This window comes from Malania oleifera, chromosome 3 (genome assembly GCF_029873635.1).
Source record: "Malania oleifera isolate guangnan ecotype guangnan chromosome 3, ASM2987363v1, whole genome shotgun sequence".
Taxonomy (NCBI): domain Eukaryota; kingdom Viridiplantae; phylum Streptophyta; class Magnoliopsida; order Santalales; family Ximeniaceae; genus Malania; species Malania oleifera.
Genome location: NC_080419.1, coordinates 2211598 through 2229417, shown reverse-complemented (window position 1 = coordinate 2229417; position 17820 = coordinate 2211598). Strand labels below are relative to the sequence as shown.

The following is a 17820-nucleotide window of genomic DNA, read 5'->3' as shown; positions in this document are numbered from 1 at the left end:
ATATATGTACATGAATGTTAAGGAATCCTACTCCTAGTAGAAGTGTAAAAACACCAAATATAAATTCCAATCCAAGTCCTTAATGGACTCCAAGAACTACTCATAAAATAACAAGAAAAATAAGGAAAAGTCAACATAACATTAGAAATCCTAATTGATTTGAGAATACTAACATTCCTGCCTCCTTCAAGTCAGCCTTGTCCTCAAGGATTGAGCAACAATAAACTCCGAAATCTCTCCTCCAAGGATTGATAAGTTTCTTAAATTGCTTCTTCAGCTGGTAAGTGAGACCAATGAACTAAAATTTTTGTGATATCTTGACTTCTACGTTTGATCACTTAGCAAACCAAAATTGCTTGTGGCTACACTTAAACCTCACTAGTAGATGCAATATCAAGCAAGTGGTGATGCACAGTAACTTGCTCCTTTGACTTCTTCAAGCAAGAGACATGAAAACTGGATGTACCCTAGAGCCTGATAATAAGTCACAATGAAAAGCAATATGGCATATACATTCTAGGATATTATAACCTAAGAAAAACAAAATCAATTAGGATTTTTTTTTAAAGCTATGTTGACTTTTTCCTTAACTCCGCCTGTGATGCACTTAATGTCCTAATTTTTTCACACACAGCCGGTCCCAAGCCCAGGTTAAGGAGGAGGGTTGCGTTAGGTAGCTGACAGCCAGCGTAAAATTTGTCAGATCACTATGATATAAATCCTTACCGAATATTTGCTGGGGCGTCCCCTACGAGTGGCGTGTTGCACTTGAACCACCTGGGTGTAGCGAAAAGTGGACGAGGGTGGGCTAGGTCGTCGCCCCGAAGCGACGCGCTATGTCGGTGCCCGGGTACGGTGTCAAATATGCGAGGGTTCCTACATCATTTTGGACGTGGGCAGGTAAAGACGTTAGTTCAAGAAACTAGGATTAGATTAGCAACTTGGAATATAGGGACACTTACGAGTAAAAGCATGGAAATTATGGATACAATGATTAGAAGAAGAATTAATATAATTTGCCTTCAAGAAACTAAGTGGGTGGGGGAGAAAGCTAGAGAAATCGATAAATCAGGATTTAAACTTTGGTACACTGGAAAAGAAAAACATAAGAATGGAGTATGCATTATTATAGACAAAAACTTAAAAGATAGTGTTGTGGATGTAACTAGAGTAAGGGATAGAATTATAAAAATCAAAATGGTATTAGGACAAGAGATAATAAATATCATTAGTGCTTATGCTCCTCAAGTTGGCTTAGCAGAAAATCTTAAGAGACAATTTTGGGAAGATATGGATAGTATTATACAAGGCATACTAGGGACTGAGAAAATATTTATAGGAGGAGATCTGAATGGACACGTTGGAAGAGATAATAAAAATTATGAGAGGATACATAGAGGATATGGATATAGAGACAAAAATGAGTCTGGGGAGATGATCTTAGACTTTGCTATGTCATATGATTTTAGTATAATGAATACTTGCTTTAAGAAGAGAGAAGAACACTTAATAACTTTTAAAAGTGGACAAAATAGAAGTCAAATCGATTTTTTTTAACTAGGAGGGTAGATCGTTTATCATGCAAGGATTGTAAAGTTATTCCAGGGGAAAGTCTAACCACACAACATAGAGTCTTAGTGTTAGATATATGCATTAAAAAATGGAAGAAAAAGGATAAAATAAACCAGTGTAGGAGAACTAGATGGTGGAACCTAAAAGGAGAAAATATAAAAAAATTTAAAGATAAAATGATCAAAGATGGGGATTGGACATTAGAGGATGGGATAGATTCAAATACTCTTTGGAATAGATTAGCTAGCTCTATTAAAAAGATAGCAAAAGAGATTTTAGGCGAATCAAGGGGAAGATTCTCAAATAGCAAAGAAAGTTGGTGGTGGGATAAAGATGTACAAAAAATCATAAAGACAAAAAGAATTTGGTATAAAACGTGGTAAAAATGTAGAAATAGAGATAACTTTGAAAAATATAAGGAGGCAAGAAAAGATGCAAAAAGGGCCGTTAGTGAAGCTAAATATAGATCATTTAATAGTTTGTATGATAGATTAGGTACAAAAGAAGGGGAAAGAGATATATTTAAACTTGCTAAAGCTAGAGAAAGGAAGAACAAGGACTAAGGAAATGTAAAATGTATAAAAAGTGAGGATGATATTGTCTTTGTTAAGGACGAAGATATTAAAGAAAGATGGCGAAGTTACTTTAGTAAGTTGTTTAACGAAAACCAAATATAAGGCTTAAATTTAGAATTGTCAAATAGGGAAAAGACTAAAAATATAAGATTTATTCGCAAAATTAGAGTTAACGAAGTTAAATTTGCACTAAAAAAGATGAAAAATGGGAAAGCTATTGGACCAGATAACATCCCAATTGAAGTTTGGAAATGCTTGGGTGATAACGGAATTATATGATTAACTAATTTATTTAATACAATTGTAAAAACTAAGAAAATGTCAAATGAATGGAGGAAAAGCACTTTAATACCTATATACAAAAATAAAGGAGATATTCAAAATTGTAATAACTATCGCGGAATTAAACTTATGAGTCATACGATGAAACTATGGGAAAGAGTAGTTGAACAAAGATTAAGGTTAGAAACGAAGATCTCAGAAAATCAATTTGGTTTTATGCTTGGGAGATCTACCACAGAAGCTATTTATCTTTTAAGAAGGTTAATGGAAAAGTTTAGGGAAAAGAAGAGGGGCTTGCATATGATATTTATTGACCTTGAGAAAGCATATGATAGGATATCTAGGGAAGTTCTATGGTGGGTTTTAGAAAAAAAGAGTGTATGTTGTAGGTATACCGATGTCATTAAGGATATGTACGATGGAGTAATGACTAGTGTAAAGACTATAGATGGAGAAACTAAAGAATTTCCAATTATCATAGGTGTACATCAAGGATCTGCTTTGAGTCCTTATCTTTTTGCTTTACTGATGGACCAATTGACTAAGAGTATTCAAAAGGAGGTTCCATGGTGTATGTTGTTTGCAGATGATATTGTATTAATTGACGAAACAAGGGATGGAGTAGAGGCTAAGTTAGAATTATGGAGAGAAGCTTTGGGATCTAGAGGCTTTAAGATAAGTAGAAATAAAACAGAATATATGAAATGTAATTTTAGTAATGATAGGAGGAATATTGGAGACAAAGTTAAACTTGATGATGAAGAAATAAATAGCACTTGTAGATTTCGATACCTTGGATCTATTATGCAAGCTGAAGGAGAAATTGAAGATGATGTAATGCATAGAGTTAAAGCAGGTTGGGTAAAATGGAGAAGTGCTTCAAGTGTTCTATGTGATCGTAGAATACCCTTAAAATTGAAAGGGAAGTTTTATAGGACAGCTATAAGACCAGCTATGCTATATGGATCAGAATGTTGGACGACAAAGAAACATAATATCCAAAAAGTAAAAGTTGCCGAGATGAGGATGCTTAGATGGATGAGTGGTATAACATTGAAAGATAAATTAAGGAATGAACATATTCATGGTAAGTTAGGTGTAACTCCTATAGAAGATAAGATAAGGGAGGGACGACTCAGATGGTATAGACACTTGCAACGTAAGCCTTATAGTGCACCTGTGAGGAAGAGTGACTTAGTTACTGTGGGGGGCAGTAGAAGGGGTAGAGGGTAGACCTAAAATAACTTGGGAGGAGATAGTGAGTAAGGATTTAATATCTTTGAATCTATCAAAAGAAATGGTCCATGATCGCATAAATTGGCGGAAAAGGATTCATATAGCCGACCCCACTTAGTGGGACTAAGGCTTGGTTTTGTTGTTGTCGTTGTTGTTGACTTTTTCCTTATTTTTCTTGTTATTTATGAGTAATTATTTGAGTCCATAACAATGCTCATCATTTGAGAACGAAACAATCACAGATATCTATCTATAAAGTTTAACCTAGGAAAAACTCAATCTCCCACTGAGAATCCCCTTTCACTGCGACGCTTATTAGCTTGCTATTTCATACAAGCTTGAGTTGCAACAAAGTTTTCCTTAAGGAGCCAAATCACTTTATCTCAATCATGTAACTCCTTGTCAACTTGATCAATTTTGGAGGATCCAGCTGTATATCTAACAAGGTGAGGATTAGCTTGACCATATAAACAACCTCAAATGGAGGTAACTTGATGGAGGAATGATAAGTGGTATTGTACCACCATTCTGCCCATGGAAGTCATCGCACCCAATCTTTCAATTTGTCGCTAAATAACCAATGAAGAAAAGTCTCCAAGCATCTATTAACAACTTCAAGTTGCCCATCCAATTGTGGATAATTCTGTGTTCATATTCAATTGTGTTCCTCACAAACGGAAAAGCTCCTTCCAATAGTTGCTAGTAAAGACTTTGTTTCAATCACTAACAATGGACAAAGTAATTTTATACAATGTTCTCAACAAAAAGTACAAGCAACACTTGTAGCAGTATAAGGGTGATCCATAACACAAAAATGGGCATATTTTGTGAGGCAGATTGTCACTGAAATCCATGGAGATATCAGACCAATCTTTTTCTACTATAGTAGATTTTGTCATAAGAAGATGGCAATCCATCACTGAAATTGATTGAGATACCAGACCAATCTTTTTTCTAAAATAGGAAGAGATTGTAGAAGGCCTGGACTTGCCTCTGTCATTCACAAACATCTCATTCTGCCACAAAATTTTTTATTTCACCTTTCATACCACTTCAGTAGAAATGTGTTTGTAGGTTCTAAAAAGCCCAAAATGACCTACAACCGGTGATGCATGTAATTCTTGCAGTATTGTTCGATTGTGTGCTGAATTAGGCACAAATAAAATCCTCCCCTTGTACAATAATTTTAAAGAGGCCCAAAAGTAAGGAGGGACTGAAGTTGGCTCTTTCCTGCAGTCTTTAGATAGTATCTCTAGTCTCTGAATTTTGCCACCATTCCTTCCTGATTTGATCTGTAATAGTACATGCAGGTACAGAAATAGCTATAAGTTCAACTTGCTCAAGAAGTCATGAGAGTGCATCTACCACCACATTCTCGACCCTCTCTTGTAAATAATCTCAGTCATGACCCAACAACTTAGTGACCGCTTCTATTAATACTTCAAGCTCATATGATCAATTCAACTTTCGAAATCCCAACCAATTAAATGCAATCTCCACTTTGTAACTACATCTACATGCACAATGGCTAGCATCTCTTTGTCGACATACTTGCTTATATGGGATGGAGAAACAGCCTTTCTAGTAAAAGCAATAAGGCGTCTGTCTTGCATTAAAAGTGCACTAATGCCAACTTCTAATGCATTAGACTCAATGATGAACACCTTGTTGGAATCTACAAGGCAAGAACAGGTATGGTGGACAGTGCATGCTTAAGCTTGACATGCCTTTTTCAGCCTCCTCACTTAATTTGAATGCATCCTTTTTTAGTAGAGAAGTCAATGGAACATAACTTTCCATAATCCTTGACAAACTCCCAGTAGTAACCAATCAAACCAAGAATCCTCGCAACATCTTGATTGTGGAATATGCTAGTCTGTCGTCACTTCTATTTAGAAGGATCAATTGAAATACCTTAGGAAACAATGCGCCCAAGGTATTCCATATGGGATCAAACAAAGCTACATTTAAATTTCTTGGCAAACAGATGATGCTCACAAGGAGTGGTGAGTACAGTTTGCAAATGACAAACGATCTTCAAAAGACAAACCATATATCAGGATACCATCAAAAAATATAAAAACAAACTTACATTGGCAAGGTCGGAAAATGTCATTCATGAGACTCTAAAAGGCAGAAGGCGCAATCAAGAGCTCATAATGGTCATCATGAGTTCTGAATGCAGTCTTCTAAATGTCATCCTCGTGTACTCAAATCTAGTGATAGCCTAATCTCAAGTCGAGTTTGGTTAACTATTAGGAGCCTTCCTACTTGTCTAACAACTCATCCACAACAGAATAGGATATTTATCCTTCATAGTGCTCTTGCTCAAGTACTTGATAATCAACACACATCTGCCCAGAACCATCCTCCTTCTTCACCAATAAGACAGGTGAAGAATATGGAATGACACTTGGTTGAGTCATGCCAGCATCTAATATTTCTAACCTTTCTTTCATTATCTTTTTGATTTCTACTTTCTGAAATAAGGATAGCGATAAGGGCGGCATAGGGTACATTACCTAGCAATATATAGGAATGCAGTGATCATGTGTATGACAAGGTGGCAACCCCTGGAGCTCCACAAACAAGGTAGAAAAAAATTCTAAAATAAAAGATTCTAGCCCTTCATCCTAGCCAAATTGATGTTGTAACTCCTCTAATGCTTGAAGTTGTACTAGGCAACCATGTTGCTCCTTTGTAAGAAGCTTCTCCATATGATCGCTTGGAATTAAGGTGACATTACCACAACGTTTTCCTTTAAAAGCCACTTTACTGATTCATTGTGAACTTGATGACTAGATTAGAAAATTTCCAAGTTGTGTCACCCAAAGTCTATAACCATTCAATAACCAAAATCACTTCATAGTCTTCTAATGGCAGACAAAAATAAATCAACATACAACTCATGATTCTACATAGTAAGTTTAACCTTCAAGCACTTGATCTAACATGTCAAGGTCCTTCCATCTACAATATTCACATCAAGCATTTCACATTACTCCACAGGATAGGCCAGTTATTTAAATTTAGCATCCATGTAATTATTAGTGCTACTCTTATCAACTAATACAGTGACAAGTTGGCCTTTTAGGAAGCCATTAATTTTCCATGTTATGAGAATTAGCATACCCGGCTAAACCGTGAACTGAAGAAGTGATACTTTCATCATTATCATCAGATTTCATACCTTCTTGATTTGAATCAACCCAATAATCCACACCCTCTTCTAGTTCCTCCACTGGTTCAACCATCAAGAGTCATCCCTCTCTACAACAACGTCCCCTATGCCACTTCTCATCACAATGTTAGCACAAACCTTTTGTTATTTTCTCCTGAAGTTATGGAGTCAACCATTTGCTAGGAGGATTGCGAGGAGCACGTGGTGTGATAGTGTTGCTGACAATATGCTTTCCAATGGTCTTGCTAGAGCAATGTCTTCTCCCAATTTTTTTTCTTCTAACCATGGAAAGAAAATTGCAGCAGCAATAATCCATGGCTGATGTACTTTGATCTCATGCCAAATTTCAGGTAGGAGACCATCAATAAAAGCACCAACAAGTTGGCTTTGATTCCAATCTTTAGTTATGTTTGATAGCACACGTTTAGTACTCCAAAACAGTGCTAGTTTGACATATTTTGGCAAGCTCTACATCAATACTCTCATACCCAGAGGGCCGAACTGAACAAATAATCTAGAAACAAATTCTCCCCATGAAGGCATCCTATAACAAGCTTCAAACCAGTCATACCATTGAAATAGCATCACTCTCCATACTAATAGCAGCAATCTCAAGTTTAGATGTATGTGGAGTGCAGTGAAAGCAAAAGTGTTTTTCAGCCCTAGAAACCCAATCACTATCCCACCAAAGAAATGCCACCTTCATACGACAAAGACCATGATCACACTCTCTTTGGTGACCTCCTTCACACACATTTATCTACTCCTTATGATTAGCTGACGTAGAGGCATCATCTTCTCTCTCTTTACAAGAAGATGCACTACGTAGTATAGAGAGAGATGCATGGATCTCTTCAAATTGAGGCTTAAACATTTTGCTAAGTTTAGCCTTTTAGCATAGCTTCCATCTAAGAATTCTAAATTTTCTAAGGTCATTATGTATGAGCGAAGATCAAAAATTTCAAGATCTTGCTCTTGTTAGCGGGTTAATGGCTTCCATGAAACGCTAGCTCTAATACCAAATGATAAGACCGTAGGATTTATCATAGGGAAATTGGAGAAATTGAAATGATGGAAAATAAATGAGAAAATACGGTGGATCACTTTGAAGGGATCCATCTCTAAATTAGCCAAAGGCTATGAATTATATTATTGCTTGAATAAAAAACCCCATTGGGTTTATACATACATACATACATAATATATATATATATATATATATATATATATAGGGTGGGGAATCCTACTCCTAGTTGGAGTGTAGCGTAAAAACATTAAATATAAATCCCAATCCAAGTCCATAATGGATTCCAATAATTACTCCTAAAATAACAAGGAAAATAAGAAAAAATCAACACAACATTAAATAGAAATCCTAAAATAGTTGAGAAACCTAACAATATTCTTGTAAAAAAAACAATCATAAATTTGTTGCTTTCTTAATTAATTAATCATATATGTGTATTGATGCATAAGGAATCTTGTCATATTGTCTAAATTTTAGCCTATACATTTGACGAATGACAATTACCTAAGGTCTTGCCACAAAAACAACTAGTATAAACACAACAACAACAACAAAACCAAGCCTTAAGTGCCACTAGGTGGAGTCGGCTTCATGAGTCCTTTTCCGCCAAGTCATACGATCAAGGGCACTTTCCTCTAACAGCCTTGTTAAAGCTTGATATACATTGTTGGCCCAACCATTATGGCCTATTTGGTATCGTTGCTGCTTTCTATTTTCTATTTCTGTTTCTGCACAGTGAAGAAACAGATTATAAAAATAATTTATTTGTGTTGTTGGTTTTCTATTTCTGCTACCGGTTTTCTGCTATTTGCAAAAAAATTGAAAACCAGATTTTATGGTTTTAATATCCAGAAAAAGATCTTTTGAATTCAATCATTTATTTTTATACACTTTTAAATTAAAATTAAAATAAAATGATCATATGAACTTAAATATAATTGAAATAAGAATATTTATAAATTTCAAAAAATAATAATAAAGCCAATTACATATTTACCATTTGCAATTGCCATGCTCAATAAAATTTTTATTATTAAAGTAAATTTTGAAAGTATAACAATTAAGTAAAATAATTATAATAAATTTTTTTAATATAGCATTTTTTAATGTGTATTATTTTGCAATTTTATTATTTTAATCATATTTTTACAATAATATTTTATTTAAAGATCAAAATGACAATTAATAATTAAGTTTTTAATTTATTTTAGTTTTATAAATATGAACCAAACAAGTTACTGGTTTCTAGCTTTTAGTCCCTATTTTTGGTTTTTGGTTTTTGGTTTTCGTTTTTGATTTTCATTTCTCTACTTTTTTTACAGTGGTGCCAAACGGCCCCGAAGCTTTTTGGCAAAGTGGCAATCTAACATGGTATCAGAACTAGTTACCAAAAGGTTCTGGTTTCTAGTCTTGTTGCCCGTGTTTATCATGTGGTGTTTTTAAAATGTCATTTCTTGTTCTCCCTCATTTGTTTCTCTCTCCACGTGTAGTTGGGCACATACAGGGGAGTGTTAAAGGTTGATATACATTGTTAGCCCACAATCTAACAACTTAAGCTTTTAGATAAAGTGATAATTAACAAGCTTGAGAGCTATAAAACCCTTCCTCACTATCTCATTCTATGTTATTTTCGGTCTACCCTCTACCCCTACCCCTCTAGCTCACTCTTCCTTACTAGTACACCATTTGTCCGGCATTGGAAATGCTCAAATAGGAAAATATAAACTCCTATTCAGTTGTGAAAAAATAATCCTATTTTCCATTTCCTATTTTACAAAAAAAAATACAAAATTGCCACCTTATGTTCCACTTTGCACCATCTATATAGAAAAGTTGGAGAACATTCTCCATATTCAAAATGGGAAATAAGGAAGCCTTTTTGTAATTCTTTGCAAAACTGCTTCAAATTATACATTCACAAAGAAAATCCATCGCAATCTCCACCAAAGAGTGTCCAATGACCAAAATGAAATGGATGATTGTGCGCTCAATCCTGCCTCACAGCGAAGAAGGAAAATGTGTAACCTAAATTTACAAATAATAATATAAGCACTTCTCTTCATTGTTTGGTAAACAACTCCCAATTGTTTACCACATATATCTCAACCTCCCACCCACCCAACCCTCCACCTGCATGCCAAAAACAAGTCCCAAGAAAACCAAATGAAGCCTTAAAGACATTGCACACCAGGTTGAAAAAACTCACTGATGAAATCTGTGAGAATGGAACAAACCCATGAAGACCCTCCACTACAGCCACCACTCCACCTCTGTTTCCGCCAACAACCTGCAGATATATTCTGAGACATGAATCTACAAGCAGTTGTTCAGACAGCTAACTATTTTGTGCATACACACTTTGAAATCAATGGTTTCATAAGGAAATAGTTGCCAGGAAGGCAGCAAAAAAAAATTAATTCAGGAAAACCAAGAACAATACTCTACTGCATCATACCTGTTGCCCAATTTAAATTGCTGTAAGACATTCATAATTTATGATAACATTCCAGACAAAATCTGAAAACAAAATAAAAGAAATTATTTTGTTGTATACCCACCTTACCCTTGACAAAAACATCCTCAGCTTGAAGCTGCCTACAACGTTCCCATGCAAGGTCATACTGGGGTGAACGCAAGCTCAAGATCAAGCTATCATCAGATTCCCTTTCACCAATGATCACAAACTCACCCTGCAAACCAGGAACTATGCCTGCTTCTTCTACATGCTTTATTTTGTGTATGCAGGCCTCTCGTACAGGCAGGTATGCAGAAGATTTCGCAGTAACATCAACAAATGCCCCATTAGAATCTGTAGCGAACACTGTTCCCTTTATCTAAACAAAAATTTACAGACAATCAAACCACTCTCCCTTATACATCAAACTAGACAAAATAAAAACCATATACTGTTGGAATACTTAAGGAGAAAACTGAATATTCTCCCTGTCCCGTGACTAAAGGGCGAGGAAGCAAATGAAGTCTTTATCTTGGCATAAGATTTTCCAGAGTGAGTGAAAATCAAACAGCTAAAGCATGGTTTTAGAACCAAGATAGGTGCTGGTTCTAAATAGGTGACCAACCCAATGAAGCACTAGACCGCTCCAACCAGGCACATTGAACTAGTGGTTGAATCAATGATGTCAAAATAATAATAATAATAATAGGGATGATTTTTTACTCTAATTGACTAACAAGTGATTCTGATTTATGGCTAACATAGTATTATTATTGTTGTTGTTGTTATATATACATTGGATGGATGTAAAAAATGCATTTTTTTAAATGGTGATCTAGAAGAAGAAATTTATCTACAATGGTGCTGAGCATAAAGTTTGTGGACTGGTTAGATCTTTTTATGGACTTATGCAAGCACCCTTACATATGAAAAGTTAGATAGCATTCTTCTAAGTGATGGATATAAAATCAATGAGTTAGATAAATGTCTGTGTAGTAAGTTCGATGGTGATGTTGGCGGGATGATATGGTTATGTGTTAATAATATGTTAATATTTGGTACTAGTGTAGAAATTGTTAATTTAACCAAATTGTTTCTTGCATCAAAATTCTAAATGAAATACCTAGGACAAGTAGATATAATTTTGGGTATAAGAGTTTCACATGAACATAACGGTATTCGTTTATTCTAATCACATTATGCGGAAAAACTTCAGAAAAATTTTGATAATTTTAATTGCACACTTGTTAAAAGTCCTTACAATGCTAGTCTGCATTTAAATAAAAATAAAAGTGATCTTGTTGCTAAGGCTGAGCATGCCAAAAATAATGGGTTCTTTAATGTATGTGCATTTAATGAATTATACACGCCTAGATATTGCATAAGTTGTATGTAGACTAAGTAGCTATAATCATAATCTTGGGCATCATCACTAGATAACACTAAAAGAAGTGTTGAAATATCTTAGGGGCCTTTAAACTATGGATTGTTTTATTGCAGATACTCTACAGTTGTAGAAGCATTTTTTTATGCTAATTGTTTCATTGGAAGAGGACTACATACATCCTTCCAAAGCACTATTTGGAGAACCAATGTTGTTTCAAAGGAAACATAATGGGAGCATGCAGACGTGTGTGGACTACCACGCACTCAACAAGGTGACTTTGCACAACAAGTATCCCTTTTTACTGATTTTTGATTTATTTGATAAGCTGGGTCATGCCAAGTACTTCACCAAGCTTGACTTGCGGTTGGCTACTATCAAGTTAGGATGGCAGATGGTGATGAGCCAAAGACTACTTGCGTGACACGGTTCAAGGTGTATAAATTCTTGGTGATGTCTTTCAGGTTGATGAATGCGCCAATGACATTCTTCATATTGGTGAACCAAGTATTTCATGAATACCTCGACAAGTTTTTCGTGGTATACCTGGATGACATTGTTGTCTACATGTTCACTCTAAAGGATCATGGAGAGCATCTACAAAAGGTGTTCGACGGGTTGAATGAGGACAACCTTTATGTGAAGAAAGAAAAGTGATCTTCCGCTTAGCAGAGCATCAATTCCGTGGTTATTGTATATGTTGCACTATGTTGTGCATATCCTATAAATACACTGTCACTAATTTTAGGATCAGTTTTCCTTTTCTTTACCTCTTGCAAACCTTCTTTAGCTAAGCACCCCGACATTCAAATATTTTAGATTGGGTTTATAGTCATTCCATAATTCATAAGGTGTTTTATCACTTTTCTTACATAGTATTCTATTGAGTAAGTGATTAGCACATAGAATAGCTTCACCCCACATAGTAGAAGGCAAACCCTAAACTTACAAGCATATTACATTCAACACATCTTTTAATGTTTTATTTTAATTTTCAGCTATACCACTCTATGCAGGTGTATAAGGGGTTGCTGCCTCATGTATTAATCCATTTTTTCACAAAATTTGCTTAAATTTTCAAACCATAATTATCCTTGATGAGTTCTTAGTCTTTTAACTTTCCTACCTTTTTTTTTTAACCTCTGTTTTAAATTTAATAAAGGAATCTTTGGCTTCATCTCTTGACCTTAATAAATAAGTTACTATATATCTTGGAAAATCATCAAGAAAAAAAATTATGCAATATTTCTTACCACCTCTTCCCCTACTCATCTGACTTTAAAAATCTCCAAATCACTATAATAATAGTATACTTCTAGTTGTCATAGATTTAAAAGGTATTCTAATAAATTTTGCTTCTACGCAAATTTCACATTTTTCTTTGTTAAGTTAGCAAAGCCTGTTATATAGATTCCTCATTCTTTCAACACAAGCAAATTTTATGCCCTAATATATCATGCCAAAGATCTAAGAAATCAACCAAAGAAGCAAACTAGCATTGTTATTCATATCATTAATAACAGTCACCACAAATAGTCCACCAATACTTACCCAAGAAGACATTGTTACGAATCAAGATCAATTTATCTAACTCAAAAACCAATTTGATTCAACCTTATTGATAATGGATCCAAAAATCAAGTTTCTCCTAATATCTGGCATATGATTGAGTTTAAGATTCAATTTACCCTTTCCTAGCATAGGAGCGGATTGAACATTATCAACTAACATTGATTCCCTATTAACTTTTTCATACATATTGAAATGGTTATTATCCCTGCACATATGTTTAGTAGCTCCAATATCCACTTCCCAGACATGTGGATTCTCCACAAGATTGACCTCAAATACCACAACAGCAATTACCTCATCTTCCACTATATTAGCTTGGGACTTTTTGTTTTTGTTGTTGTTGTTGTTGTTGTTGTTGTTGTTGTTGTTGTTGTATTTCCCCTGTAGCGAAACCTACACTATGATGCATGATATCCAGGTTTACCACAAATATAATAGTTAGCTCTCATCTTCTTTAAGTAGGATGAGTTGTACCTCAGTCAGCTGTCAAAATAGTTGTTACTTCCGTTGTCTCCTCAGTTGTTGGTTCAGTTATGCGGTCGGTTGTTGGTTAGGTGGTTCTCTTAATGCAAAACCTTCTATTGTCTAGCTCTCACTAGCTTGTTCCCCCCCCCCCCTAATTCTAAAATTCTAAATTCCCCTAGGATCTCACCTTGTCATCTTCTACCAAATTCACTTTCCTCGCCACTTTGCTATTTTGAACTGCCATTTCTCCATTAGTTTCTTCTATTCTCTCTTATATATATATATCACCAGGTGTCCTGGGCTTACGAACCAGACTAATCCCACGCCTACACCAGCCGTGCCCTCGACCAACACGTAGGAGGTAAATCGCGGATGTGCACTGCAAGCGGCAGGGTTCAAACCCCAGACTTCACCTTTGTCCAAGGCCGTCTGACGCAAGTCCTTACCACCTGAGCTTATGCCCAGGAGCAATTTCTTCCATCCTTAGATAGACAATAAGTCGTTCCAAGTTTATGTCCTTTTTGTGCATCAATGCTCCCTTGGCCTCATTCTAGGATAGCAAGAATTTATCAATCAGCGAGGCTATTTGGAGCACATGTTCACTTTTATTCCCTTTACTAGCATGTCATGTAGCAATTTTTGAAATTCTCAAATTTGAAAATCTGCTATTTTTTCATCAATCATCTCGTAGTACAAGAATTTGATGCTGGCAGATTTCTTGGTTTTAGCATTTAGTGATGTTGTTTTGTTGAAAATTTCCCATATCTCCTTGGTAGTGCCTTACGTATAGTAAAAATTGTGGAACTTACTCAACAAGGTATTAAGAATATAGTTTTTGCACTTCTCATTATCTTCCTCCCAATTTAGTATGGCATGGTAATTATTTCCTTCCAGTTGTGATCGATAAGTTTATAGAACATAGACCACTAACAGTGTTTTCAATGCAAAGTAAATTTTTGCTTTCCAACGCTTGTAATTAGTCCCATCAAAGGATTCATGCGAGTGAGGCAACCAGTAGTTTCTCTAGTGTAGGTTGAAGGCGTCCATACTTGGTTTTAGGATTGTTGAGAAATAAAATGCTATAAGAAAATAAATAGTATGAATATTACTATAGCAGAGCTGTGGCATGGAAGGATCAATGTTCTTAAAACCGATTTCACACCTACAGAAAATAATTCTCAGCACAAATAGTAATGTGTGCATGGTCCAAGATTACTCAGTGGGCTTAGGCTTGTGTGCACTCACAAAATCTTAGCTATAGGTGCAAGTGTATTTGGTTAACAATGAAGATGAACAAAATAAAAAATAATAATAATTAGTTTTTCGAGTAGATTCAAAATGAGGACACAAAAAATAGAAAAGAAGCTAGAAAAGTTGCAAGCTTGTTGCTAGAAGGGTACAGGCTACAAGATGATAAAATGGATGAAGAATATAAGAGAGATGAGACGATAGAACTGATTGTTTGTCTTGGAAAGGGCTGGAGCTAGTCTATTTATAGGCTGTATAGATGAGTAATCTCCAGCCCTAGTTATGCAGCAAATAATGGTATTTGACTGTTCAAATACCATCATAAACGTATAAAACAATATAGTTGTTGCAAAATTTTAAGATGAGAAAAAACTATAAAGAGAACCTGTATTTACATCATAAACCTGCTGCCACAAACCAGAAAATTAAAATTGAAAAAACTGTCCAAAATTTGAAACATCACCAACGTTCCCAACCATAGATAATCAAAAACATCCATATTAGGTCTACACTTGTGTTGTGGTAGACATGAAAATCTCACCGAGTGTAACTCACTAACTCCCATCCAGTGTCCAAAACCTCTAAACATAAGGGCAAAGCACCCAATAATAATAATAATAATAATAATAATAATAATAATAAGGACCAAAAAAAAATTTTGGCATTAGCCTCGCAACTGTGCTTAGACAGAATAAAGCCTGACAACTGACAGTTCAATCTTTCCTTCTTTCTATCCGCTTTTGAAGCAGCTTTGCAAGTTGTGAGTAAATAAAATGATTGCAAGAACTACAGTCATTCCAAACAATTAAAATTCTCATTTAGAAATTTGCTCAAGGTTCAACCCACCCAAACCCATCAAAAAAAAAAACAGAAACAGAAACAAAAAACCAAACATCACCATTAAACTATATGACAATCCAGAAAAAATTTCCTCCAAGCCATATCCATCAGCAACTCATCCCTCAACCAAAGTTTTGACTAGTGCAGAAAAAATGTCAAAAAGCATACAGCTTAAACGCACTGATGAGTGAAATTTCACAAAAATGACCCATCAAATACCCCCATTAACGAGAAAAACAAACATCAACCATCAAATTAAATCATATTTTACACACAACCAATATTGAATTTCACATAAATCAGTACAAAATCGACTTCAAGCCCATACCCATCAAACTAAATCACAATTTAGACACACCCAATAGGGATTTTCAAATAATTCATAACAAAGTCCACTTCAAGCTCATACCCATCAGCAAACAATCCCTCTGGACCTCCAGTTTTCGCAATTTCAAAAGCAGCATTATAAGAACAGACGCACAAAACAAAACAACACACTCACAGACCTTAGAGCCGATGTCAGAATCGAAGTCGTACTTATCAAGAGCGGCGTGGAAGTCTTCGAGGGTGAAGGGCACGCCTTCCATTGGAGCAGTGCGACACCGTTCGTACGCTTCCTCGAAGAGTTGAAGGAGCTTCTGCCTCTCTTTGGTCTGGGCATTGGAGACGGGCACCGCCGACACAACGGAGAGGCGTTTGGGCCTGCTGGACTGCGCCGGAGAGAAGGGTTTGGAGGGCAATGGTAGGCATCTCAAGCATGCAAATTGCTGCGCCAGAGACGCCATTTTGGGTGCAGAGTTTGTGAGGAATGAATCGGATGGGTTGATGGTCTTGTTTTTCTAGCTTGGCTTCTGCTCGGATAAGGAGGGCGGGCCAACCGGGACCCACCCAGCTCCTTCATCCCACTGTAGAATTTTGGACGGGAGGCTCGGAGCTTCACGTGAGGAAAAATGATGCAAAAAATATAACTTATCAAATTGCTTATGCTATTTATTGAATTTTTAATTACGAAACACATTAAGAAAAAAATGACACTGATTTAATTCTAAGTGGATCTATTGATGGTAGTAATTCTCCTTTGAAAATTTTAACTTTTCATAGCACTAATTGGATCTCGCCAACAAAATTAATTTTGAAAGCATTTTGATGTGCTGTAAATTATAATTGTATATAAAATGAACACATAGGTCGGATGATGGATCAATGAGCAAACAAAACACCCAACTCGACTTGAGTATAATGATACAAAAGTAAAAGAAATAATAAAAATAAAATAAGGGAAGAATGAAGAGTTTTTTTTCATTTTATTATTATTTTAAAATAATATATTAAATAATACCCTATTAGAAAAAATTATTTCCTGAATAATACTTACATAATCTTGCTGCTTGGTCCAATGAGATTTACACAAATCTCGTTAGACCAACCAACGAGATATGCCTGAACATCAAACGGCACTTCTTGTCAGCTGCATTTAAAAGAAAAAAAAAAAAAAGTGAGAGTCAGTGAGAGGGGTGGGGAGAGAGGAGAGAGAGGGGAGGGGGTCATTTCGTGGGTCAATTCTGTCAGCAAAAAAAAAGTGGGGGTTGAGTGGACAAGCTATGCCAACGGGAGGGGCAAGGAGAGAGGGGAGGGGTATATATATATATATATATTATAATTTTGTTATAATTTGTTATATTCCATTTTTTATTTCATAAACTTCAAAAATATCGGAATTCAATTTAAAAAATACCGAGACTCGGAAATCAGGACTTAAATTTTAAAATACTAGAGCTCAACTTAAAAATACCGGGACTCGATTTAAAAATATCCGGACTCGATTTAAAAATGTCCGGGATTCAATTTAAAAATATCCGAGACTCAGTTTAAAAAATGTCCAGAACTCAATTTAAAAATATTTGGGACTCAGTCTAAAAGTAATGGAACTCGATTTAAAAAGGTCTACAACTCAATTTAAAAATTCTGGAACTCAGTTTAATA

At 35.4% G+C, this 17820-nt stretch overlaps 1 protein-coding gene across 4 annotated transcripts in view; it reads right to left on the bottom strand.

The window, feature by feature from the left end:
* Window positions 1-16769, bottom strand: part of LOC131151705 (small ribosomal subunit protein bS1c) — a 38520-nt gene extending 21751 nt beyond the window's left edge. For 3 of the 4 annotated variants that reach the window (XR_009135749.1, XM_058103080.1, XM_058103081.1), the window contains exons 1-3: window positions 16344-16674; window positions 10432-10707; window positions 10080-10160 (exon numbers count right to left, since the gene is read on the bottom strand). Coding sequence is in view for 3 of the 4 variants with exons in the window: in XM_058103080.1 (XP_057959063.1) it covers window positions 10080-10160; window positions 10432-10707; window positions 16344-16622 (636 nt within the window). In the remaining variant the exon portion in view is untranslated. Of the gene's footprint in view, window positions 1-10079; window positions 10161-10431; window positions 10708-16343 lie in introns of all 4 variants that reach the window. The other variant, XM_058103082.1, reaches the window with a different exon arrangement.
* Between the last annotated feature and the right edge of the window lie 1051 nt (window positions 16770-17820).